This window comes from Anomalospiza imberbis, chromosome 14 (assembly GCF_031753505.1).
Source record: "Anomalospiza imberbis isolate Cuckoo-Finch-1a 21T00152 chromosome 14, ASM3175350v1, whole genome shotgun sequence".
Lineage (NCBI taxonomy): Eukaryota > Metazoa > Chordata > Aves > Passeriformes > Viduidae > Anomalospiza > Anomalospiza imberbis.
Window position 1 is genome coordinate 13,236,753 of NC_089694.1, and position 26,990 is coordinate 13,263,742.

The 26,990-nt window shown below is 39.3% G+C and overlaps 1 protein-coding gene across 6 annotated transcripts in view; it reads right to left on the minus strand.

Moving 5' to 3' along the window:
* Positions 1-26,990, minus strand: part of AFF2 (ALF transcription elongation factor 2) — a 350,681-nt gene that overhangs the window by 62,329 nt on the left and 261,362 nt on the right. For all 6 annotated transcript variants that reach the window (XM_068204990.1, XM_068204985.1, XM_068204986.1 and 3 more), the window contains exons 8-9: positions 25,870-25,921; positions 10,684-10,721 (exon numbers count right to left, since the gene is read on the minus strand). In XM_068204990.1, the coding sequence (XP_068061091.1) occupies positions 10,684-10,721; positions 25,870-25,921 (90 nt within the window). The remainder of the gene's footprint in view (positions 1-10,683; positions 10,722-25,869; positions 25,922-26,990) is intronic.

The following is a 26,990-nucleotide window of genomic DNA, read 5'->3' on the forward strand; positions in this document are numbered from 1 at the left end:
AGGGTCCATGCCTTCATCCTCCAGCAAGCAAAGCCCTTGGCTCCCTCCCTCTGCCCACAAGGACATCTCTCCACTGCACAGGGATGGGCCAGAGGTGATGGAGAGAAGGTAAGGACCAGAAAAATAGCGGTTCTCTGTTAGTGAAGCATGTTCATATTTAACAGACGCCATGCTGAAATACAGAGGGATCAATTCATATTTGAAGTCCATTTTCTGCTCTAACTCCACTTACACAGAACTTGTCTTTAAATATCATAGTTTTGATTTCAAATATGACTGATAAAATATTTTCTATTTACATATCATAACAATGACTTCAGCATGCACCTGAGTAAATCCTGTGAAGCACTCTAAGACCATCCCCAAATGCAGTACTAAAGCCTTGTTTTGAGTTTTCCTGAATGATCTGGGGACTGGGCACCAAAGCATCTTTAGGAGAAATAAATAAAAAAATCCCTTCCCATTTGCACTGTGGTACGAATTTTTCCAGACATCAGTATTTCAGAAGACTTTTTACAGCCCTCTTTCACTTGAAGGACAAATCCGATTCGACATTAAGTTCCATTACGAAGAAACTGTTACATGTGATGACACTGGTTATTGAAAATTGAAATGAAGTGAGAGGAAGCTAACACCAACTTGTATGAAATTCTGCTGTCTTTGAATGACACAGGGAACTCAATATATCTAATCATCAAAGTGAAGCCCATTGGGAACCAAACTACAGTTGTATTACAGGAGGTTGCTACTTGATTGCTAGACCCAAAAGTGCTAAGCCATATGCCACTTATTTCTGTGTCTAAATAGCTTACTGTGATTGATACTGAGAGTGGCTCTCCTCGTCACAAAGAAACAATCATGAAAACAACAGGAATTAGGGTACAGTGGATACAGATTATTTTTTACAATCCCAATTTTCAACCCTGTCGCTTCCCTGAGCTTAATGTAATTTATTCTTTAATGAATTCTAGCACATGCTCTGTATTTTCCCAGCAGAACACTAGTTTTTGCACAGACCTTAGTGTGCAAGCTTCACCCAGTATTTTTTTCTCTCGCTGCTGTTGGTGTGTGGCCAGATGAGCCTGATTATAAAGGTTCACTGTTGCCCTCGAGTGCAAAAAAAATTCCCTTCTTTCTTTAGAATGAATTTTTTTCCACTGTTCTTGTGCCAATCTCCTTGATTTTTCTTCCTCACTAATCTGTCTCTCTGAATCAGCCTTTTCCCAGCTCTCCTGCAGCCTCCCCACGCTCAAAGTCGCTCCAAGGTCAGCGGCAGGCCCTGGTCCGCGGCGCCCCACGTGTCCCCGCTCCCAGCTGGAGGCAAAACGCGCCGTGTTTACAATATGCTCACTTTCCACTTGACGAGGCCTGGAAGCCACTGCACGGATCTGAACTTGGGTGCCGTGGTCAGAGAGCGTGGCGCTGTCACGACACGGCCCTTCCGCGGTGACAGGGCTGCTGCAGGAGCTGATGCTCCCATTACAGTGCAGTGGGAGAGCTCAACGCAGAACACAGCACAGAAATCACAGAAATCAGCCCCGACATCGCAAGCACCCCCGCCCCAACTATGCTAATCTCTTCTCTCATCCATGATCTCTGCTAGTCACATAGTGTTACACCAAAGCGCTCTGCACTTAAAGGAATATCTGCAGCTTTCCTGCCACGATTGATAAAAATGTTTAATACTCTTGTTAGGAGGCGCAATTTGATTACCGAACTGTTATCCAACAAATCCTGAAAACAATTCAAAGTAAATTTCCCTAATATGTCTATTTTTCTATCCTGCCAGAAGGGTTGCTAATGAATTTGCTGCTTGAATGCACAGACAGATTGGGAACTATAACTGTGCTGGCCTGGGCAACATGGCACTGGCACCAAAAACCTATTTGTACCCATGCAAAGTTCTCTCTAGAGTATGTCTTTTATCCAGAGGTGATTTTCCAATAAAATCAGCCTCGATTATTGCAAGCGCAGGAGCAATCCCTGAGGGAGTATATCAGGCAATTCAATACTAGGAAACGTTGTACTAGGCAAAATTAACCTTGTAGCAGTGTTATTTCCCGAAACATTATCTAGCTTTGCCTTTCTTTTGTATTCATTGATCATAAATGACTGGAATTTTTTTCTACTTCTTTCACTTAGAACAAGATCATTATTTTTTGTAGTTGTATTTAAAAAATGCTTGAAAGACACCTGTTTTCCTTTTATTTAGCTTACTGCCAAAGTAAAGGACCTTTTACTGTATAGCAGCATGTTTTTTGGGGCATTTAAAAGGTGATAACAAGGAGAACCACGTTTACTCCGTCCTATTTTCTTTATCATGATAAACAGAGGAACCCTACTAGATATATAATCACAAGGCCACAAACCAGAAAGAAAAGGAAACTTCATTGTCTCCTTGCACACCAACAAGAAGTAGGAGAAATGCCAGTGAAATTTGTGGAGTTTTACAGTCCAAAGGACAGCAGGCACAGGCCCACAGATTTCAAAGATACAGCTGGGGAAATACAGATTACAAGGACACAGTTTCAGTGAAATCCCACTGCATTGTAGCTTTATCCACTGCCTCTTACCAAGCTCTCCAAGGCAGGGATCTTCATCTGGAGAGTGTCTAGAATGCGCTTGAATCTCACAAAACCATATTGTCTTATACATACTCTAACAGTTTTGCTCTGGTTATTTATCTTCCAGCAACACAAAAATGGTCTAACAGTGAAATTCAGGGGTATGAGATCTGAATGCTGGTTCCTGTGCTGGATTCAGCCAGCTGTACTGAAACCAGCAGCACAGATTCTCCCTCTTATATCAGGATCAGGATTTTCCTTCAGTTTTCCTAGCATTTATTGATTGGTTGCAATACTGGAAACACATTTTTAAAGCATAAATATAAAAAAGATGACAGGTAGTTAAAAAATAGCTGTTATTTGATGCAAAACCCAAAGCAAACACTTGGAATAATGGTTTGAATAAATGCTAAGTAATTTAAAATTAAAAATAATATCCAGGAAGATAAATATAAAATCTAAAATGATCAAAACCACAGGATAAGTGAGGAGGAACAAATGGATGCTTCTTTGATCAACAGCAGATACATGCTAAAACTGGAAAATAAATATTGACATTAACTAACTTTTTTTTCCAATCAAAAAGAGTCAGGAAAAATAAGGTTTTGTTTGGCTCTAACTTTCATTTTTTTCACAACTTTTAAAAATGGACCTAAATTTAATCTTGACAAGCTGCATCACAATGAAAGTGCAAAAATGTTTTGAAAAATAACAAAAGTGACCCAGTTAAAACAAAAATACCTCTTTTTCCCATCAGCTGAAAACTTTACAAAAATAAATTATTTGCCTTGATCATCTGGCATATACATGTCTCTGTAAATACCAGGACCCAAATATAAGGATTCTCCAGGTGCCTGGAGTGGTGCCACAGCACCTCGGCAGCTGAGGGGCATCTCATGGCTGGATACAGCCTGCAGTGCTCGATACTGATGGTGTGCACTCAGGTTTGTAAGAGATAAGCTGAACGAGCTCTCAGGGTCTGTCCATCTCATTGTCTTACAAGCAAACACCGCGCACTACACGGGCCACGAGGTAATTGAACCATCTCCTATAAATTACGCAATCCAGTCGGAAGCATTTCGCTACAAAAGCGCATTGCGCCCATTTGAAAAACATGTGCCCTCTCCAGGTACCTGTTGTGGTGGTAGCTGAAAACCTTAATAAACACTACCTGTTTTATATTTCAGAGCCTACCAATGTGACTCATTTGTACAGTTTTAAGTCCAAACAAACTGCTAGTCAACTAAATTATAACTTATTACCACAGGCTACAGACTTTTAATACATTCTGAGGTTGGAACAGGACTGATTTACGGCTTTGGGCCCTGCCAGTAGTTATCATGCATCATTTCCCTAGAAATAAAAATAGCCCTACTGTGGTTATCCTTTGGACTGATAAAAATTTATCTAACAAGATGTATCAGAGGAACAAATTCAGAAAATAAAGGTAAAATATTAAATAGACTTATTTTATGTCTAAAGTACTACATCTTCTAGCTCCTGTGATGACTTTGGAATAAAGCAAATGATACTGGAAAAAGGAAAAAAGATCTAAAGGAGCAATTGAACTCTGATAAAACCACATGGGGATAGCTGAATTGTCAGAGCTTTGCAAGAGTCAAAATTTACATAAAAATCAGTATTTAGGGATTAATGCAATATCATCAAAAAAGATTTAATATGTGCTTTTCTTTGCAAACAGTTGAAAAGCAGGAGTTCTGTAATCCATTTCCAACACTAACCTTTAACTTGTGAGAGTAAAGTAATCCTTTGCAACATTTCTAGAGTTCACATTCTGCTGAGGAAATGCAGCCCCTAGACAAAGCCCACTGGAGATCAGCAGCAGCCTGTGCCTCTTGGTTCCACTGCAGGTGCTGGCCCCGCTGTGAGTATGGTGGGTCTGTACAGACTGCACCACGGGGCCCAGCTGGCAGACTCTGAGGCATTCTGTGAAATTTTGGAGGAGCTTTATTGCTGGTGCAATAAACCAATCCCATTGACCAATCACTGCACCTGTGAGAATTCTTAAGTGGACAGACTAGGAAGATCAGGGTCTAAAGAACATTGTCTATAATTGCCTGTAAGCGGGCTTTTTCCTGGATTTCTGCTGAGGATTTGAGTGCTTTTGCATGCTAGACTTAAAGTATTAAAACATAAATATGAATGGATTTCTTTGAGAAATGAATATGGACAGGCAGTTTAGGCACTATGTTATAATGGATTTTTAGAACTAATTGAATTGGTGCTGTCTGATTTAGTAGTTTGCCAGAAATAGTCTGAAGAGAAGTGTCAGGAAGGAAGGTTTAGAATCAGAGATAAACAGGGGGCATGTGGAAATTGTTTGGGAGTTTTAGTGAGAATGAGTTATAGTAGGTTTAAGGTTTTTGTTTCTTTAGACGTGGTTTAAGTCTTTTAGTAAATGTCCTGTACATTAGAGAAATGTCCATAGGTACCTATGGCCCACAGGTGCCTATGTATCCATGTATGTACATATATATACACACAGAAGGATGCGATAGTTTGGGCTGGAAAGGATCTTGTAAAGGTTGGCCCAACCCCCCTGCACTGAGCAAGGACATCTTCACCTAGATACGGTGGCTCAGAACCCTGTCCAACCTGACCTCGAATGTTTCCAGGAAAGAGGGATCCACCACCTCTCTGGGCAACCTGTGCCAGTATTTCACCACCCTCGTGTTAAAAACTTTTTCCTTATACTGAAGTTAAATTGACCCTCTTTCACAGACATATATGTGGCCATCCTCCCATACAACCATCCATGAATGGGAGGCTTTTTCAACCTTGTCATGACACACTTTCTTCATCCCTTTTCAAACAGAGGCCAGGAGATATCCTGCAGGGGAAGAGCTGTATGTGTACCAATAGCATGCTGCCTCTACCCTACTTCTGTTGGGTACAAGTGCCTGATCTGGCTGGTCAAAAACAGAACAACTTTCAGAGTCAGCCCACTGGCCTGCATTTTTGCCAGTGGGAGCAGGAGACCTGTTTATGGTTCCTGCTATTGCTGCATACATTAACTGACCCTCGGAGCCTGACCTGCTCGCCCTCCTGCTTAGTGAGTCAATAAGAAAATCCTTTGGCTCTGCATGACTTGCTTAGACCTCAGACCTTCCATGCAGAATAAGGTCTAGCCAGGGAGGCAAAAACAAGATGCCACTCCAGCTGGTAAAACAAAGATATTTTTAAAGTGCAGTCAGGAGAAACAGGCACTCCTATCCCATGTATAATCAAGGACGAAAAGGCCATGAAAAATACCACTGCGCTTTGCAAATGAGAGGTCAATTGAAATGTCAAGATATCAAATGTTAATGGATTGCATTTCCAATGATGGTTGGGACAGAAAACCATACCAAGTCAAGTCAGATGCTGTTCAGAGGAGAAGATGAATTTTATGGCAGGAAAAGACAATAAACACCAGAAATCTTGCTGGTTAACAAACTTGTGGCTGATGGAAAACAAATATATTTTGCAGCCGGATTTTAACACAAGCTGTAATCTCAAAACATGTATCTGGAAGTCATTAAAACTACAGCAAATTTAAGCATATGCAGGTGTTAGGGGAAAATGCCATTACTTTCTGCTGAAGATTTTAAAAGGGACTATAAAAGAAAGGAGTATAAAGGACACTCAAGGAAGGCAATGTTTTCTTCCCTGAAGCAAGAAGTTGCTTCCAGTATTTTCACGGTTCTACAGAATTTCATGGACTACATGACTACACTCTTAAAAGCATTCATTTTCCATTTAAAAATTCTAATTTATTTCTTACAAAACTCTTGCATTTCATAGTGTTGGATGACATCAAGTTTTATTAAATCATTCTTTCACCTGCCCACATTTTCCCAAGGAATCCACCTGGCCATTTTCACAAACGGCTGTAATCCGAGACATTTGTTTAGAGTGACATAATATCCAATCCATAGTCAGAAGGGTATAACTCATCTCTTTGTATGGAAAACCTGAAAAGAACATGTTTATCTTCCTAACGGTGTCTCTGCCTAACACAGCAGACATAGAGTGTTCCTTTCCAATTGCAGAGAGACTTGCCTTGTGTCTGTATAGTTCACTGGTGGACTAATCCACATTATTAGTGCATCTGGAGTAGGAAGACTCCTTGGTCTATACAACAGAGGGATTATAGTTCACTGGTGGACTAATCCACATTATTAGTGCATCTGGAGTAGGAAGACTCCTTGGTCTATACAACAGAGGGATGCAATATCAGGAATGAAGAATGGTGACTAAGCATTTTCTCTTTTCTGAAAGAATAACTACTTGAGTGGATTCCTGTGAAAATATGAAGAAAAGGGTTTAAAACAAACAAAAAGATTGTTTTTCCCCGCACTGTGGTGCTCAATGCCACACAATGTTGTGATGACAGGAGGTATAAACTGACTTCATGAAAGACTTTGCCTGGAAAGTAAGTTCATTGGTGCCTCCTAAATACAGGATGTGTGTTTCTGGAAGTGCAAAACGCTGTGTGCAGGAAGGTGGGAGGATACTCCCCATGGAGCACGTCTCCCTAATTGCTGTTCTTTGCCCTCCACTTTCTGCTGCTGGCAGAGATAAAGCACTGGGCTGGTTGACCTCCAGTCCATGTTAGTGTAGAGGCTGCCAAGCCAAGTGCATTTGTCCTTGAGAGTGGGCACTACCCTGGATATGGGGGGATCCTGCAGCTCAGCCCACCTCAGGACAAATGATGTGATCCAAGTCAACATGAACATGATTCCTCTAAGTTTTATGCTGATGTGAGCTCCCATTGTCTACACAAGTTGAGAAAGAAATCTGGGTTTTACAACAAAGCTATTGTGGGGTTTTAATGATATCACTGTTTTCCCCATCTTGCATCAAATAACAGGGTATATAGAAGATTAATTCCTCTGGATCTGCCCTAATTCAAAACCATCTCTCATGTAACTGATCTTTAGAAATTAGAAACCCTCCACAGAGTGAAATTGTTTAAGTCATATTACCTCTTTTAGATGCAGGGATAGGAACAGCTTCATAAGGAGCAGCAAGTAAATAAGCATGTACAACTTTACATCCAGGAAATCCCTTTTGTACTACAGACTCTCAGTGTAAACATGGATAAAACCAATGGGAGAAAGCAAGTGCTCCTTACATAACAAGGCCAGGAGAGCATAAATCAGTTAAATGTAATGGATTCAGCAGTTATGGGGCCCACCTTGGTGTCATACACCCTCAGAAAAGGTCTTATGCTTTTGGAAAAAAAAAATCGGTTCTGCAGATACAGAAATTTCTTAGCTATTTTCTGAGTGCCTATTTATAGTAATATTATGTAAGATGATGCTACCAATACATAAATATGACTTCTGAGGATGCCTTGTGCCTTCCAGTACTACAAGCACGATGAAATTGAAGCCAAGCCTTCTTTCTGAAGCAGCCAAGTGCCACTGCACCTACTTGGGCCATCAGGAAGTTCCCACAAGATAGTCTGAGCACCAACATAGCCTTGGACATTTTAAAAACAGCTGTTTGGCTGCCGTGCTGAGCTGCAAAAAGAAAACTTCCTTGTTTTTCCCCCTTTCCTTGTATTTCTGCCTTATTTAATGCTGTAGGGATTCCAGAGAACATAAAAGAACAGTAAAATTTCTACCAAATATTACACCAGCAACGTTAATGAACTGAGCAATGAAAAGCAAACAGACCATTTCTATAGAAATCTTCATCGTGCTCCTAAACTAATACATTAAATGGGGCACTATTGGCTCTGTCCAAGGACTTTATATAACCTACAGTCTTTAAAAGGAAGTGATTTTTGCTTTAGTTTTGGAACACAAGAAGTATGTCAGCATAAGGTAAAAACAAGGAAATTTTTTATGCTAATGACAACTGCGAATATTTTATATATATATTTATATATGTAAAAAAATATATTATAGCAGATGTCAAATGCAGTTAGATTCAACTCTACTTATTAGTGCATGGCTTTTAGCCAAAAGCAATTCACATTTGCAGAAGTGTACTATCACATATGTCTTAATAATAAAATGTGTTTTTAAAAATGTATGTGATAAGTCACATATGGTAGAAGGAATCTGTACAGCTTTCAGCCCTTATGACAATGGAAGCTACTAACTTTATTTTGCATAGCTGAAGAACATTAAAATTCAAGTGAAATTCTCCTTGACATTTGAGAGCTACAAAAGCAGCAACTAAAATCTGGCCAAGCCTGAGCTGTACTAAGTGTGGCTCTGACACTTATATAAATGCAGTCCATGGCTACTACTGCTATCTTAAAGACAATATTCTTTCTTTTGCCTGGAGAGCTTTAGCATACAATCATAATTGTACACAGGTACCTTAAATAGTTACATGTCACTGAACAAAACTAGGCAGATTTTTCAGCTGTTTTGTTATGCATAGTGTAATTAATGTGTATAATGGATCCCCTAGGGTACTAATTGAAGCTGCCACCATGAACATAGTCAAGGAGAAGTTAAGCAACCAGTTGGGGGAAACATTACAGGGTGAAATACACACATGTAAGGGGAAAGAGTGAGACTGTCCATCTGGCCTTCTTCCATCTCAAAATGCTACCCTTAATCAAGTCCTATAAAATATAACTTAACCTAAATCACCCATTCCCCCCAAATCCCAAATCCTTCTGGTGGATTAATTTGACATGCTGTTTAATAACTGTAGTGCTTAATGCCTTTGTTATAAGTGGGAAGATAAAATTCAGTTGAGGCATTCTTGAGAATTTGACTCAAAATATATAAATCAGTGTATGAATGATAAATTATTATTTTGGAGCTGGTCCACAGGAATTTTATTACCTTGCAACTCCTGGATCCTGTATAATCCTGAGGTGAAAACACAGCTCATTTCACTCTCTATTAAACAACCCCAGCTAACAATGACTTTAATTCAGCTTGCACTGAATTTGAACTAGCCCTATAGGCAAGAAAGGTCCCTTGTCTTATTACGAGTTTCACATGCTATCAGGTCCTTGCTGGATCCTATTTCTAATTTTTATCAGACTGAATGAAACATAAAGGAAGAGTGATTTATGGTCATCTGACATAAAGCCTAATCACTCCAAGGAGTGTTCATACACATTTTGTGTTCACTTTATAAGGTGTAAATGACTGTACATGATGGAATCCAAGTGACAAATAGAACTGTACTCTTCTGCTATGTGTGCTAGAACACAGTGACTGGGGAGTCCTGTCAGTGCATGTTCTTACAAACACAAACCCACTCCAGTCTAAAAGTCAGCATTATCAGCAAACTACTAAAAAAATAAGAACCATGTCTGTAACAGGAATATCCAGTTACTGGGATATAGTTAAACTGCTATGATAACCTACTGAAGTTTAAATATGTGTTTTTACTGGTACATAAGAGCCCATTAGGACTGGAATATTCATTATTTAAACAGAATAACTGATGCTGTTAGCTTTAACTGAAAATGCCTTTTCTCAAAGAGCCAGGACATCTATACAGCAACTTTCTTAATTCAATGATATATGGTTGAGAGTTGTTGCTAGTGCCCGAAGATTTAAGAACTTATCATAAAATGCCCTTGAAATTGCTCCCTGGTAGCTTGCTCATCCTTCACAAAGCCCTGTGCAAAGAGCAGAAACGTGCACGTGTGTATGGTGTAAGAGAGGCACACTCACAGAGGGGAAAAAAGAGCTCTTAATCAACAGGATAGCAAAGCCTTGATACATAGGTGCAAAAGATTCCCATGTGCCCAGAAATTATTTGGCACATTCCTAGTTATTTCCCCCATCAGACCTTCTCGAGGATTGCAATTAAAAATCGTAATCTTTTTAGCATGTACAAACCTCCCCAAGGCTAGAAGCACTATGTATTGAGTATGATTGTGATTATTTGGCAGCTATTCATAGACAACACATTAATTTATGGAAACTGGATGAAACTTGAGGAGTGCAATCATTAGGGACACATAAGAAATCGAAAGCTTTCCTCAATGATACTGACCTTTTTACTACTATGATTAGGGGCAACTTGAATTCTATTATCTCCTTCATCACCCCTCCTACTGTCTTTTTAGTCATTGTATACAACAATGTCATTAAACTTGCATTTTCAAAGGGATATAAAAATAACTTACTTTACAGGAATGTTTCTCAATTTTGTCTTTTCGGCAGCCTGTAAACACAAGAGGGGTGGGGGAAACAAATCATTAAGCAAGAGCCACACCAAAGCAAGCAAACATCAGCTCATGGGAGCTCTTCACCAGCAATATCCCAGGCTGTGGGACCATTCAGAGAGATAGTGCTGAGTCTGGAATGCTGCTGGCCCAGTTTGTGATATCAGTGGGGTTTGTTTATTTTTAATGGCCACCAGTCTTTAGCAACCACTCATTCAGGGCTGTTACTTCATTTCTCACTCTGAGGTTTGGCCCCGTTGTCACAAGCTATCTGTCCCTTTCAGGAGCAAGAACAACAACAGGAAGAAATGGAGGGAAGAACGGATTCCATTTCCAAAACTGTTTTTATTCACCAGCAACAGAAAAGGGCAAGAGATGACCAAATGTTCAGATCAATTTCCTCTTGTGAAACCTTTGAGAAAACACACTCCAAATCATCTAAATGAGTAAATCTTTGGGCCCCTCGGCCTGCACCACCTCAGACATGGAGCCTGGTTCCAGTTTATTGCTGAACCCATTGATCTGTGTACAGTCCATTTATCATTCATGAAAAGAGCCAGTGATCTTCACAGTATATTAGAAGAAACAACTCAGATCATCTGTCAACGGCCCTCTTATTTCTGTTTCCCTCTCCACGGGGATTTCATCTCCTTCGATTCTTCTTGAATTAAAATGTTGCTAAGCAACACAGCTGGGGGCGCCGATGGCAGCGCCGCGCCAGTCTATCTCACTGGTTAAGCCGCTCGAGATGTTACGGGAGACTTTTCCCTTTAATGCTTCTCTGGCATAATTATGTAATCTGAACCGACCTTGCATCCCACTCTTGTTTTGTTCGGAATAGGTAAATAATATTTTAAAGGAAGAGGGCTGGAAATACCACTGGCAGAAAAAGCTAGTGTTGTATAATTTCGGAGAATTCCTCCTGGTGTTTGCAGAGCAAAGCTGTAATAGATTTAAATGTGGAAAGTGGTCAGATGGTTGGTGAGATTACAAGCACAGAGAGTAGCGAAAGGCAGAATCAAGACAACTGATCCATAAACCCATTATAGAAAGGAAAGTTTTAGTGCCTAATTACCTCCAGAGGTATTTTTACAAAGCCTGACGACATTCAGGAGAAGGGTTATGGTGAGGAACTTTAACCTCTGCTATACTTAGGGATGGAAATAAAATGGTTCCTACATAGGAAGTGTGAATATTAATGGTTCAGAAAAATGCTCATATAAGCCCTTGACAAATTAAATCCTTTATGAAAAATTATGAACTATTGAAACCTCTGGGATCTGCACAACTGGGTTCCAAATTTTGCCAGAATGAATTTTCCCTTCAGCTCTACAATGGGGCTAGTTTTTCAAAATACTTGCTGTTTTGGCACTTTTGCCTCTCATCATAGCAAAGGTAATATCTGCATTTAAATCCATGAAAATCCCTAATAATGAGTTTAAAATTTGGGAGAAAGAATGAGAGCATGTGAGAGCTTGAACGGTGCAACAGCAATCCTCTGGGCTGGCTCCCAGCTTGCAAGGAAAAATGTGTTTCTTTCATTTGGTTTATATTTTCCATCTAAAGAATAAATCAACGAATGCATGATAGGAATCAATTACATTAATTGTACAGTAGGGGTGCTAAATAAAACACTTAAACCTCAGGAAATGCTCAACTTCAGATTGCACAAGTAATTGAGAAAAACCCAAGCCTAATTACGCCTTCTCAAACAAGCTTATGATGAAATGGGGTCCCTGCCTCAACACTGAGATAATGTGATTGTGTCTCTTTGCAATAGATCTCTGCAAATGCAGAGTCAGAAGCATGCTATTAAGAAACTTACTAAGTAATAAACTACACATAACAACACACAAATGCTTCATTTAAAATGAACTGGAACACCATCAAAAATCGCATTTCAGTTTCCCAAACTTCCCACTAAAAGCCAAGTTTCAGACCCATCCTGCAGAAAACTAAAATTATTTTTAAAGCTCAAAAACATTCTTCCACAATGTCAGAATAGTTGGACCTTAACAATTCTGAGTTCAAGCATGTGAAACTTGCATCTAAATCAAGGTTTTCCCTGAATTATTCAAAAAATCACTACAGAAGAACAAGTATCAAAATACAGATAAGGAAGAGGAAACAGCAGATAGGAGAGCGTCTAAGATCACAAGTAAATAATGATAATGTAGTTGATTTAATACAAAGTACAGCAGAATGAATTCTGGAGAGCACATGCATGATGGTGTGAGCTAAACGGTTTACATGAAAGATTAAAGAAGATGAAGATATTTCAGGGAGTGAGAACTGGCAATGTCAAAGTCACAGAATATTAAAGAGCAGAGTCTAAACTGCATGTTTGATTTTTGACCACTTAGCTATGTCTATCACAACTATTTACCCTGAAAGAAAGGTACCAGCTTAAGGAAGAAAGAACTAAAGATATATTTTGTTATCTTGGACTGTGAACATTTTAGCATATGTCTTTCCATAGATTTTTACATGGAGAACTTCTACCTTTTTTTTTCCTTTGTTACCAGAAAATCACACTTTCCTAACTCTTAAGAAAAGGCACATGCTAAAGGAACAGTGTCCTTCACACACATGCTTGCTTATACATAACTGAAAAACCATTGCAAGTGCTTAGGTTAATCTACATGCCAGCCCAGTTTAATGTTGGATCATCAGACAACTGGTCCTTTCCCATTACAAAGGATTCACTTTGAGTGGGATCACAGTGATGTTAAAGACAGCACACAATACGTCAGGGATTCCATCTGTGAAATAAATGCAGGATCTGTCCTTCTGTTTTTATTTGTCTTGTAGGTGTTGCTCATTCATTTTTCAAAGCGTATTTGTTGCGATATCTTGAGCATGCCCAGTGGCAGAAGATAAAGGAAGGCAAAATCAAAGTGACATTGAGTAACTCTACACATTAAGCTTTGATGCAGAAACATATTGTTTGAAAATATTTGGTGTGCAGCAGGTCTGTCAATTAGAGCTAATTATTTTTCTCTGATCAGGAAGAATGCAATCTTGTTTTAGGCAGGTTTCTTTGAAATGTACGTCTTTTATATAACTTCATTATAGGAAAATACTTCTTCCAAATTACTTCTTTTCTCGGCTGCTTAGCTATTGACTCAAATTGTCTGTGTTGAGTAGTTCTCTCTGCTTTGATAATTAACTTTTGATCATTACTGAATTTAGCAGCTCTAGTCAGATGTGTTCGTAGCCATCCTCCTCAACTATTTCAGTGCTCATCGCCTTTAATCTTTGAACAAAATGATCTCATTGAGCCTCCATCAGCCTCGCTACTCAGTTAATAATTCCTGTTTCTCATCTTCACGACTGAGTTTGATTTGTTTTAGACTTGATGCAAGCTTTTGATTATTAATTTAAGATAGTTCAAAGACAAACATGTTTTAAGAGTTATTTTTTAAAATCTTATATTCCTAGGCCTTTACAAGTAAGAAACTGATTTTAACTTCACAATGACTCCTTAACTTCATGTATTAAATGTACTATCTAGAAACAGAACAGGTGGGAGGTCCCTAAACCCCCATATGTGTGCCCTGAGTGACAGATGCTGCTGCCAAAGATTGAAATGAAATTGGACTGGTATAATGTAATATTCAATGGGTGTTAGGAGAATTACATCATGGGACCTTTGCTAATTTTGAGCTTGAAAACATGCATTAAAATAATTTAGGATGATTAGAAAATGGAAGTCATAGTGAACCAGACAATCATTCCACTTTAATTTGTAATTTTCTTCTGACTTTTTTTTTTAACAATTATGGCCTCTGAATAATTGTGTTTCTGCTCCCTAAGACCTTATTTCAACAGCTGACTCCAGTGTTGAATAAGAAGGAAGAAGATGAGGAATGTGTGAAAAGAAGTAAGACACAGAGGCTCATCCATCAGAGAATTTTTGCTCAGGGATGTTTTACCCTGATTCTTGTAGCTGTGAATGACTCCTACCTCTACACCTGATTTTGGTGCTAGTTGTTTTACCATTAGCTGAAGAGGCACCTTCACTGTGCTGTACTTGTTCTGTAGTGTGGATTTATCCATCAACTTACTTTGTTAGAAGGTATTTTAATTATTACACAAAAGATTAAACGTGGGAATAAGCACAAACTACTTCTAGATTGTGAACAAGGACTGCAAAATGTGAAAACTATGCTTTTATTCATCACTATCAATTATCTGACTGGCTTTCAGATTGAATAAACCAGAAAAAGTATTACAGTCAGTACAACTTTCCTACATCACAAAGGGAAGATGAATGAACTGACAAGAGGATGGCTCAAAAATAACCAAGTAAAATAGTTGGCATCTGCAAAATGCAAATTATATTTTTGGTGAAGTGTTACAGCCGAAGGGTCTGCTATCCAAAGAAAAGATGTATTTTCCATTGCATAACTGAAAATCCAGAATTTTCATTGAAAACTATTTGATTTTGAGAAAGTGAGATTAGACAAAAAAATTTTCCAAGAATGCCCCCTCACCCTCTTGATTCAGAAGCACTGGTGAGCCAGCTAAGAAGGCAATTGCTGAGCCTCAAAGTATCTTGTAGAGTGAGACAGATGACACTTCATGCCATTGAATGTGTTGGCAGAAGGCAGGCCTTTATGCTCAAACTTTCCCCCATTCTCCATGAGCTGCTGCAACTCTAACTCAGGTTTATTTCCAGTTTCTAACCAGCTCTGCCTGCTTGGGTGAACAGCCAAATGACTATACAAGTAAGTTTACAATCCACCACACTTCTCCTGTGCTGTAGGTATAAAAGAGACTCCTCAGAGACTCAATTCAACAGTACAGTAAAAACAAAGATACTTTCCACATTAGTTAAGTTTTATATATATAGTTTATATCTCCTCCTAGGTTGTAATTTATTTTGGAAATTATATCATTATTTATACATAATGCCTTCTCTATGATCCTAAGTAACCAGCTGAGAACCACAACAGATCAACTGTGCTGTGTTCTGATTCTCTGATGATACAGTTGGTACTAAACACAGCTGGACTTCCCCTGGAGGAGGAGAATATGGTGTGCAGCAAACAAACCATCCAGAATTGTGCTGGGAAACAGAAAGCCAAAACACAAGGCCTGAAGGATCAGTGTGTGTATGTATAAATATGTGTGCTGTGTTCCTCTTTTTTTTTATTCTTTACTTCATTGGTTACACTCTCCTCTACCTGTCCCCTAATGTCAACGGAGGAGATTGTATTTCTTTCTTGCTAATTGCCTTTGACAAGAAGTTGGCAACCTTGCATTTGAGATTCTGCTTGTGATGTTCCCAGTCAGTCTCACCTCGAGGACAAAAAGGCCAATGTTACTGTATCTAGGACCAAAAACAATGGAAAAGATACTGTCCTCCTCATATCAGTTTTAAAAATGAGTATTTTTCACTCAGAATTCAAATGTGTGGAATGGATTAGTCAAAAACCATTTTTTTTTAATATCAAGTCACCAAGCATGTAGTATCAGCAAATCAGAATGGTTCACTGAGTCCTCGCTGTGTATGAAGCTCAGAGAGCTCCCATCATTGCTTTGAGCAATGCAGTAACCTTCATGGCTTCACAGAGAGATGCTCAGGAGTACTTGAAATACTGAAAATTTCATTTCAGTCATTACAGTGGAGGTTGGGTAAAACAAAACCAAAAAACAGAGTTTAAATGACCAAATCTAAACCAGTCTGTCTGTGCTTCTCTCAGCAGTTTTTTCCAAAACCCTTTCTTCCATCAGCGTAATGGTGCAAATCAAACTAAGAAAGTGTGCAATAACAAATGTGGCCACTTCCAATTCTTGAAGAACTATTCTATACTTATTTTTTTTTAAGCAGAGAAAAGAGCTACACACACTCTGAGTGCACACCGCGCTCTGAGGAGTGCTTGGCTGCTTGTGTAGACATATCTGAGCTGGTTTTAAATTAGCCAGTGTGGGTACTGTGAAGATTGTTGCTCTCACCACCACACAGGGTTCAGTTTACTCAGGGTCTTTGGTGAACTTTGCAATAGAAACTGCTACAGCTATCTGTCAGTGAGCGGCCCTACTGCAAAGATAACTCACATAACGTTTGCTTATTTTACAACTTCAATACTAATGTACCTTGACCAAAGAGGCTTGAAACAGTGTCTTCCTTTCCCATAAAAATGCTCTTGCTGAGAAGCCACTATATGTACTAATTTTGTACAATTGTACTATTGTACAATTGAGTAGTACAATTGTACTACTCAATCCAACAAAGGAGAAATTGTCACATGACATTACAAATTCTACTGACTCTGCTTTTGCAGTCCTAAGAATCATTGTAACCTACCCCAGGTGACTCTGCCTTGTCAGGGAGTTGGACTGGGTGATCTCCTGAGATCCCTCCCAAACCTGGAATTCTGTGATTGTCAAGTTAATTTAACAATGCTAACCAATGTCTCATAAAACTTAGCAGATATAAGTGTTCTTACAATACCAACTATGGCAGAGAATGGAAGCCTTTCTAGAGCTAGACCTGATTTTTCATAAGAACTGTTTTATTTGGAAAACAATTATACATCCCTGGTGACAGAAATTTGGAAAACTGTACTGAATGGTCCATTTTTAAGAAAAAAAGATCCACATTGAAATTGTGGTTTGAAACATCATTTCCTGGAAATTAATTTGTTACAAATTGATCACAAATGACCAAAGCTTAGTGGATGAAAATCCTATTTTGAAAATATAAAAGATCTATTGGTAACTAAAACTCGGTATTTGCCATTGTCTTGTTTACTGATGATTTTTCTAAAATGTGGCTTTGGTTCAACCCTCCAGAAGGCTAACAAATAATAAAAGAATCCATTCCTTGCTGGGCTTACTTCATAGCTGTACTTCATCATGTTAATCACATGATTAAAAAAATTGAAAAGGCAGAAGAAACACAGAAAAGGTCAAGAATCCTTTATAAGAGAAAAAAAAAAGTTTTTCCCAAACCTCCTTCAAGGAATAAGCAGCAAAAGGCTTGTTTCAAAGAATAGCCTGTGACCTTACTGTCCAGCTGCAGACAGTCACCACAATCTGAGTATTGTTCAGTTTCCCAGTTATAGCAGGAGAACCATATTTTGTATCCCTGGAACTTACATGAAGAGTGCTGATATTTTGTGGTCTTTTTATTAAGGTCTCTCTCTCTCTTTCACTCTCTGTAGTTTTAGAGTGCAGTGCCTGATTGTTACTTTTGCCATGTTCACTTGCTCTGCCACAATGGACAGATAGACACCTCCAGATATGGGCCCTTGTACCCCTGCTCATTTGCAGTTTATGCCCTTAGGTTTCCCTTTGTGATAAAGGCCTTTATCTCATTTCTTTGGGAATCCAGCCTATCCTTAGTCTTCCCCTACTTTAAGTAAATGAATAGTTTCCTAGACTTGAGAAGCAAAAGGGCAGAGTCACAGAGTACCAGCAGTGGCAGTGAACTGATGTTGTGCTGTTTATGCTGCCCATTTATTACCTGTGCAGGAAATAAAGACTTTGAGGATTTTAATTCATACTGAACATTACATCTATACTGAATGTTAAATGTATTACAAGCAGACAACAGAGGTAAACACACGTGAAATAACTCTTTGCTGACCTTGGTCTGGTTTAGTACATTGCTCAGATGACTTAGCCTGTTACCAAATTGCACAGTTACAAAAATTAGACTTAATAGTATTGCCATGAAATTGGGAATTTTAAAAAGCAGGCACACTCTCCACGAGAACACCCTGCTCAAATTAATTGCACTGTCACACTGTGGTCCTGACCTGTCCCTCTGTGCAGGGAGATCTCTTCTAGGAAGATTCACCCTGCCAGCAGAGGACAGAGCACCTACAACCCCAGCAAACCTTGCAGTGGCAGATGAATTCATCCTAAGAACAACTAAGGTGTTTAACTTTCATTACTGTTCTCTTTCTGGAATACCTCCAGAAGAGATCAACTTTCACTTCTCTCCTTATTCTGGCTGACAGAGGCTAATTACTGGATTTATAGCACCTACTTTACAGCACCTACCCTTTACAGCACCAACTTTATGGTTTTGCTGGTCACCTATGAGTCCCTCCTTCAGCCTTTTGCTCCCTGTCTCAAACCCAGCACTAGCACCATCCTCTATCAGTGTAAAAAACTCCGAGGAATTCAGATTTTGAAGTTCATAGACAGTTGTTTATGCTTTTACAGGACAGCAGTGCTGCAGATGGCCAGTGTAAGAAAACCAGACACTTTCTTCACCAAAATGCTTCACGAGTCATTCATGATAAAAATCCCACTCTCCTTCTGAGGAGAAAAGGGAGATAAATGTGTCCTGTGTGGTCAAATAAGTGAGTCTTGAGCACTGAGATGGCCTGCAGGTATCACAGACTTCAGATTAATTTTACAGGACAGTATGGCCAAAGCTGGCTTTTCTCTTAGCAACAACAATGCTGGGGTTGATCAATTCTCTCACCTGCTGCTGCCTCTCCTTTGTTGCCAAAACACTGCAGGGCTTTTGCATAAGTAGCATACATAGCAAGAGTCTCTGGCAAAATATATTTTCCTCATGCTTATAATATAGGCTCCTTTAAAAAAACTGTGTGTGCAACCATGCACACACACACACAGAGTACATGGCCCATCCTGTGGACTGAAAGCCTCATCTTCCTCTTATCTCCCAACCCAAAAAAGGCTGGCAGATCTCCAGCATCAGGTTCTTATGGCTCTATTGAGGAATGACCTCTTTTAAAGTAGTGACAGAGGCATCAGGGGTTCTAAAGCTTCTCTCTCACATGAATTATGTCTTACGGTGGGGCTGATAGAGCTTGGTAGCCTCAGGCTGGTGGCAGAAGTGAACCCAAGAGCAGCCCCTGTTAGAGTGCCGGGGGATTATGGAGTGCCTGCTTACTTGTGGGGAAGAGAGGAGAAGGCTTCTTGAAGATGAACATGTAAAACTTTTCAGCTAAGGCATGTCATTCCCACTTCACTAGGGCTGTCTTCCTGCCAGCATTTCTTTTCCTCTATTTTTTTCTTTACTGTGGTGTGGTGGAGGGTTTTTGACATGGAGCTGCCAGTGTCAAGCCATGGAAACACTTGGAAAAGGTGAAGTGGGAAGGATGGGGTTCCTCTATCTGTGTTGGTCTGGGCAGGTGCTGCCCCAGAGCCCAGGCAAGAGCACAGCTGCAAGAACCAGGGGCAAAGTCCTTCTTGTTGATCTGATCTCCCATGCATTTTACAGCAACCATTTTTCCTGAGGGTTGTGTTAATCCCCTTCCTCACTGATGGATGACCTCCACAATAACAAAACATATGAAAAAAAATTACATGTGGTTCTGTGAATCTGAACAAGTTAAAAGCTTTTGATAAAACTGCGTGTTTTAGTGGCGTGCTATGCTTTCTGCAGAAAACTCAGCCCAGATCTCAGGGTGGCTACTGAAAGCTTCTGCTGATAATAAACAAATGATATGAACCTACATCATTAACATGTGAATTATAACCTTAGATACATCAGTCATCAAATCTCTTAGTACCAAAGATTTGCCCAATGCAAGCTGGAGTATTAACTCACACAGCTGATATCTTGTTGTTTCAACCAGTGTTGTGCACAATAAAATAATTTGAATAATAATTAAAATGGACTGAGGTAACAAGAAGGAACTTATATCCTTGAAAGGATTTTTCATGGTTAGAGACTGACAAGGTTGGAGAATGACTGTATTATCCTAATAGCTTCTGTTTTCATTAATGGCTTAATGAAAACATTTCCCTACAATTATAAAGCATGACTGCAAATCTTAAACACTGGAATGTGGAATGTGTGTTCTTTATCAAACACACACTGCTGTGGCTACAACTGACGCTGCACCACTCTGGGATTTCAATGGAACCCAATGACAGATAAACTGTTTACATTAAAAGACTCTATCAAAGTTATTTTGCACCTAGTTTCTTCCTAATCCATCTGATTTTTCTATAGCTTTGACAAGACGACCTCTCTCACTGTGTGTGCAGTATTGATGTCATTACTGAAGAGCTGTTCTTCAGCCTTTCTGCTGATAACAAAGTAAATGGAAATGTAGAGAAACCTTGGGGAAGTAAACAGCTTGTTCAGGATCCAGCTAAAAAATGGGAAAAAATACAACAGGTAAGGATATCTATTGTTACAAGGAAAGTGATCGCTGTTGTACTTTAAAAAATGTTTACATGATATGATGCCTTAGAACTTCATAAATTCTAAAAAAATTAACTTAAATAAAGGCATTGAAAACGCAGCATGTATTATAAAAAATCAAAGTTCAGCCTATGGCTGATTACCTTTTAGGACTCAGCGAAAAAATAAACATTTTTAATTTAATTATCTAATAATTACCTACCAAAAAAGGATTATATTTATATAAAATACAAACAATAGAGCAGGGCCATGCATGTCTTGTGTTTCTAGGGTTTTCAGAAAAGTGGCAATCTCTAAAGGGAGAAGAAAAAAAATCAAGTAGAAAAGAAAAATATCTTATTGATTTGCTCTGCCAAAACCACTATATACATGAAATACTGAAAATGGAGCAGGTCTGTAACTAGTATCAAAGTTTCTTTGGTTCAAAAACACACAGAACACTAGCAATGTGCTTTAAATTAAGTACACATTTAAAAGGTTAACAGGACTATTCCTTAGGCAGAAGAACAAAGAGGAACTGGTTAAAGAAAATTGGGTACACCACAGCTACTTAAAATACCGTATCCAGGCACAACTCATTTGGATGCCTTTGAGCTCAAAGCATATTTGAATTATACAGAGGTGTTTTAGAGAACAAAAATACTAACCTGCATTTTATCTAAGCTCTTTCAGCTGAACTGAGCTACTAATTAAAAATCTTCACTACTCTTCCTAATTTTTGATGTACCTTTTTAACAGAGTAATAAAGCCATCTAAAAAGCTGTATCCTTCCTTGGAGAAGAGTGTTAACATTAGCATCTCTGAAATGCCTTGTCATCTCCTGGTTTTACTAATAGCATGTCTGTCATCTGCCTTGATTGTACCTCTTGTAGCCAGTCTGAACATCCTGTGCCACACTGAATGCAATACTGGTGCATGTGCCAATTGACAACACCAAGAGAGCTCACAGTCCAGGCAATGCTTACCTGTAACAGTACCTCTCAAATAATACATTAAACAGACGTGTACCTGATATTATAAATACGTGACATAAAAATCTATTGCGTTGGTCAGCGTACATATTAAAAAAACTATTCAAGTAGGTCAAATTGTGGATAACTTAAAACTTTAAAGACAGCAATTTTAATAAAACTGTCAATACAATTTTCTTTGTAAAAACATTTGACACTGATTATGCTGCTTATATTGAAAGAGAAACACAAGGTCTATATCTTTAGATCTTTTATTGAACTGTGAGCACAGCATCAATAACTGCTTCTCAGCTGTAAATGAAAATTGATTCCAGATCTAACCCATCGTTTTCTGTGTGTCTTTAATCCCAAATCACCCACAATGAGACGTGAGAATCAGCATTTTGTCTATGGGACAAAGCATGTGTCACATGGCCAGCTCCAGTGTCTGCACTGGAGGCACTGTGGTTGTGTTTACATGTGTAGATGCAGGTGGGTAATGCAGCCCCTCACTGCTGCACCAGAAGGTGGTGACAGGAGTTTGCAGCTGGGGTGGAGTCATTGTAACTGCCTCATGCTCTCCTGCAATGACCTACATGGTCCAAAGCTTTACAGATCTGAAAACTGAAGGCACCTGCAATGAACATCTCACTGGGTTGCAGCCCAAAGAAATTCACTCAACAATTTCTGCATCAAGCCCACAGCTGCCAGAAGGCTAAAAGGAAAAGCACCTACAAAGTTTCCATGCAATTTGCAGCGGTTTGGCACTAGGAGTTAAATTTACAGTCAGCTCTCAGTTGCTGAAGCCTCTTAAGCCCTCTGGGGTGAAATTAATTCATCATTTTCTTGGTGATACGTTGCTAGGCCATCATCATGTGTGCCTTAACCAAAATAAACATAATGCATTAAGGACGGTTCTCCAAATCAGGAGAATTTAGGAGCAATTTCCAGTTATTCAAAATTCTGTTTGAAAAGGGAATGCCAAAACTGGGCAGCACGATCAGTAACAACCTTGCTGATGCTATCTGTAGAATAAATACCTTCCATTGACTTCAACCTGGTTGCTCCTATCCCATCCAGAAATGAAGCTCAACTTCTCAGTTACATGACTGAGTGGAGCTATTGTGTGGTTGTGCTCCTCCTCAGCAGTGGGGAGAAAAGGAAGGAGATCTGTAACACCTGAAACAGTACAAAGCCCACAGACCCCTGAGTAAATGCAATACAGTTCATAAATAAGGGTGCTCGTTCATAGGAGTGAGGGAACAAAACAGAAGAGCTTTGTTTCTTGCAGCCATGTTTCTAACAATTTTCCACCTTGACAAATGGGCTACTGCTAGTCTCAGAACATGGGCTGATAGACCAAACTCTCCCCACATTCTACAGACTTTCATTAAAAGTTGCTTTCTAAGTACAGTTATGGATCAGTGTCACTACTGTCCTGTAAAAATTGAAGGGTCCATGGGAATTCTCAAAGGAGAGATCCTAGGGCTCCCTGCTAACAACTGTTCCAAAGAATTTTGATTTCCTTAAAATTAGAGTAGAAATAAAGGAAACAAACTTGATTTTTACATACCGTGTTGGGGCTTTTTGAATAAAAGTGAGTAAATACCAGCTCATGCTTCACACTGGCTGCAGGCTTATGGCAGAAAGAATCATAAAGACTGTAAGGAAAATGATTCCATTTCCTTATAGAAATGCTGCATAAACTTCTAGAATGGTTTTGAGCTAAGAGTTTTAATCTTTTCTCTCCCTGCCAGAATGAGCACATGTGTACACCTGAATAACAATGGTCATTTGACTGCAAAATATTTATGTTGAAAAAGCCCTTGAAGTTACTTTTTTGTTGTTTATGTGTCTGACCAGTGGGCCAGATCAATCTTTCTTCCAATTTCCAATCCCCTTTCCTTAAAGAGATGTGGCAGAGGCTGCTGAAGTGTAATGAATGAGAGATGCAGCAGAGTCCTTCTGCTCAGCATTGCAAGGCCTTAACCTGACAAAAATATAAAGGCAGACACTTATTAATTCAGGAAACCTAAAAAGCTGTGAGCTGTATAATTTTGTCTATACTCTATTTGTAAAACAAATAGAAGACCATACATATATATGTGGGGTACACAGGAAAGTGCAGGGCATTCAAAAAAATGTTCTCAGTGTGCAGTTGTGTCCAGTTACTTTACTTGGAATCCCTAAGGATACAGGTCAGTTAATAGATGACACCAAATTGGGCAGTCAGGGGTGGGCTTGGTATTGCTCAGTTAAGAGTTGGACTTGATGGTTTTAGAAGATACTTTCTAACTGAAATGATTGTATAAAAAAAAAAAACCTACAATATTTTCTAAGTAGTACAAAAGTTTGAGAAACTACCTGAATGGTCCCTATGGTGCTCTCTTGTTTGTCTGCAGCCTATGCTGTGAGTGTATTTGGGAAGACACGTGGAGCTTTGGAGCAGTCTGAGCTTCCTGCAGCTCAGACACATCCCCACTGCAGAAGGGCCCAGGCTGCAGCCCCTGGCCTGGCAGCAGGGACACTGCTCACCCACAGGATGCTGCCTTGGTGAGAGGCACATCCCACACCGACAGCACTGAGGGCTCCAGAGCTGTCCGGACCTCTCTGTGCACTGTTCTGTCCTGCTTGAGATTAACATCAGAGATGACATCAGCTCAAGTCATTTGATGTCAGCAAACGCTGGCCAAGGCCTTTGCTTCTCCACTCACCAGTGATAAGGGATTTCCTCCTGGCAGTATAAACTGTGTGAATTCAGAACTCTGTAAATTCTACTTAAGTCACTAGAAAACTATTACTGTAGGAACACAACAGTAACTGCTACCTGACAATATATTTCCATTTCTGTATTTTAGGCATCTCAGGATCACAATGTCATGTTACAGGACCATTTGGGCAAATTTGCAAACCTGATGGCGTCATTAGTCACCATGTTTGCACAACACTGCATTACACAAGTACAGGATTTTGACCCTTTGGCTTCAGAAGACATTGTGAATCTTGCCAGTGCTAAAAAATACTGACATCTATGACTAAGGGGTCAACTTTCACCAGAAGGTAAATCTTTCCTGGCATGACCCTAAAGGATGGATGAGGTAGCCTGAAGGAGAACATTTAGGTGGTTTAAAAACAAATAAGAAAGAATGATTGACCTATAATTAACATTTCTCAGACTGAACAGATGATCTTATGCTGAATTATAGCATTACCTTTCTCTCTATTGCAGCCATTTAAACATTTGAGTCTATTGCATATATAAAGTAAAATGAAGGATGAATTTAACACAAAGTTTCATTTTTTTTTCTGATAAGAATGTTGAGAATATGAATTTCACCAGCTTTCTTTCCCAACATTATCCATAAATATTTACAAAGTGGGAAGGATAGAGGATGACATGAGCCAGTTTTCTGAAAATGATTCTTCATTGATATCCCAAGTACATGGAGAAACTTTCAGTATTGATTTAGAGCTACATGCTGAGGGCTTTCCCTTTCACAAATGGGAGTCACTGGATTACTGTGGACTCCCAACCCTTTACTCTCTGACTGGAACAAAAACTTACAGACCACATTTTCTTGCATGGGCTTGTATAAATGGATTGCAAAGTGCAAACAAACTCTGTAGCTGTGTATGTGCTCTTGTGTGGTCCTCTTACACAGACTTGCAAAAAGCTCATCAATTCAGAAAATGGGTACAAAGCAAGAGGAGGCTGTTCCACAGTTAGCTTGGTAGAATGGAGAACAGAGATTCAGAACACATTGGCTGTTCCTGGGTGATGCTCCATGTGGTCTCTAATTCAAAGGTTAATAAGTCATATTTTGGTTTAGTTTAATCCACTTCACAAACTTAACCAGCAAAACTGAAATACATTCCTGTTTGAGAGCGTTTCCTCTAATGAGAAGGAAACAAATATGGTTTAAGCTAATGGATTCTGCAGTACACCAAAATGCTTTTCATGCAAATACAGTAAGTCAACACACAAACAGATCCAACCAATGAAATAACTTTGTCAGCTGAAATGATCTATGCACTTATCTTAGATGTATTTACCTGTTCATTATCATCTTCATCACTGCTGAGTTTTAGATCATCCTCAAGCATTCTGAAAAAAAAAGAGGAACGATACAGAATTACATTTAATGAATTAACTTCATATACAATGGGCCAAATCTACACCTCAGCAAAGTCAAAGGAAAAACCCTCTTTGAATTCAACAACAGCAACCCCAGACCTGAGGTAAATGAAGTGATGAATAGTCCATGTATGTATTAGTGCTTCTTTGTGATTCTAGGGAAGAACAAATGACTTTCAGACTTGTCCATCATAAAGTTTGTCAGTCAGCTGCTCTTTCATATCCTCTTTTATTGTCTCACAGGGATTAGTCCATATACACCTACACATGTTTCTAAACCAGAAGACAAATTCAGCTCTGAGACTGCTAAAAACTGAGAAAAAGTAATCTATGTTTCATTCTTAGTCTGGGGCATCACCAATTTCCTTTCTGGTACCAATCCTTACCTTAATCAAACTGAGAATGCAAAGTGGATAATAGCAAGAAGAGGAGCTGCTTGTTTGAGGTTTGATGGGACCTCACAGTTTTTTAGTGTCCAAAGGCAGACCAAACACTTTCCAAGCTGGGAACCTGCCAGTTCATACCCCTATTTTTTTTTTTTTTTCCATTTATTTATATTTTAAAACAGAAATCTCACAGGCCTGCACCCTGCCCTTGGTTAAGGGGAAGGAAGCTCCTAAAAGATGTGGCTGTCCCTATGCCTCATTCCTTTCCTTTGCCAAAAGAGTTGAATTGCAAATTACTGTATTAACACTCATATGACTCCTTTCAATCCAAGACTTGGGTACAGGAAAATACACAGGGTAAGAAACCATGTTATTTGCTGCTACAGAGACAGAAGAGGTCTCCCATTTGGGCAGCTCTCTACCTAGAGAGAAGAGCAGTCACCAAAATAAGCTCCTGTATAGCTTCCCATATATTAATGCTTTTATCTGAGCTGATAATCATCTGGGCACACTTTTACCTCACACCCATCTTTTCACCTTGAAAAATAGTCCTATCACAGGATGACATACAAATGAATTGGCACATCTCTCCCTGACCTGCTGCAGCATCCATTAAAATCGCAGATCGTCCTTTCTGCCAGCCCCAGCTCCTC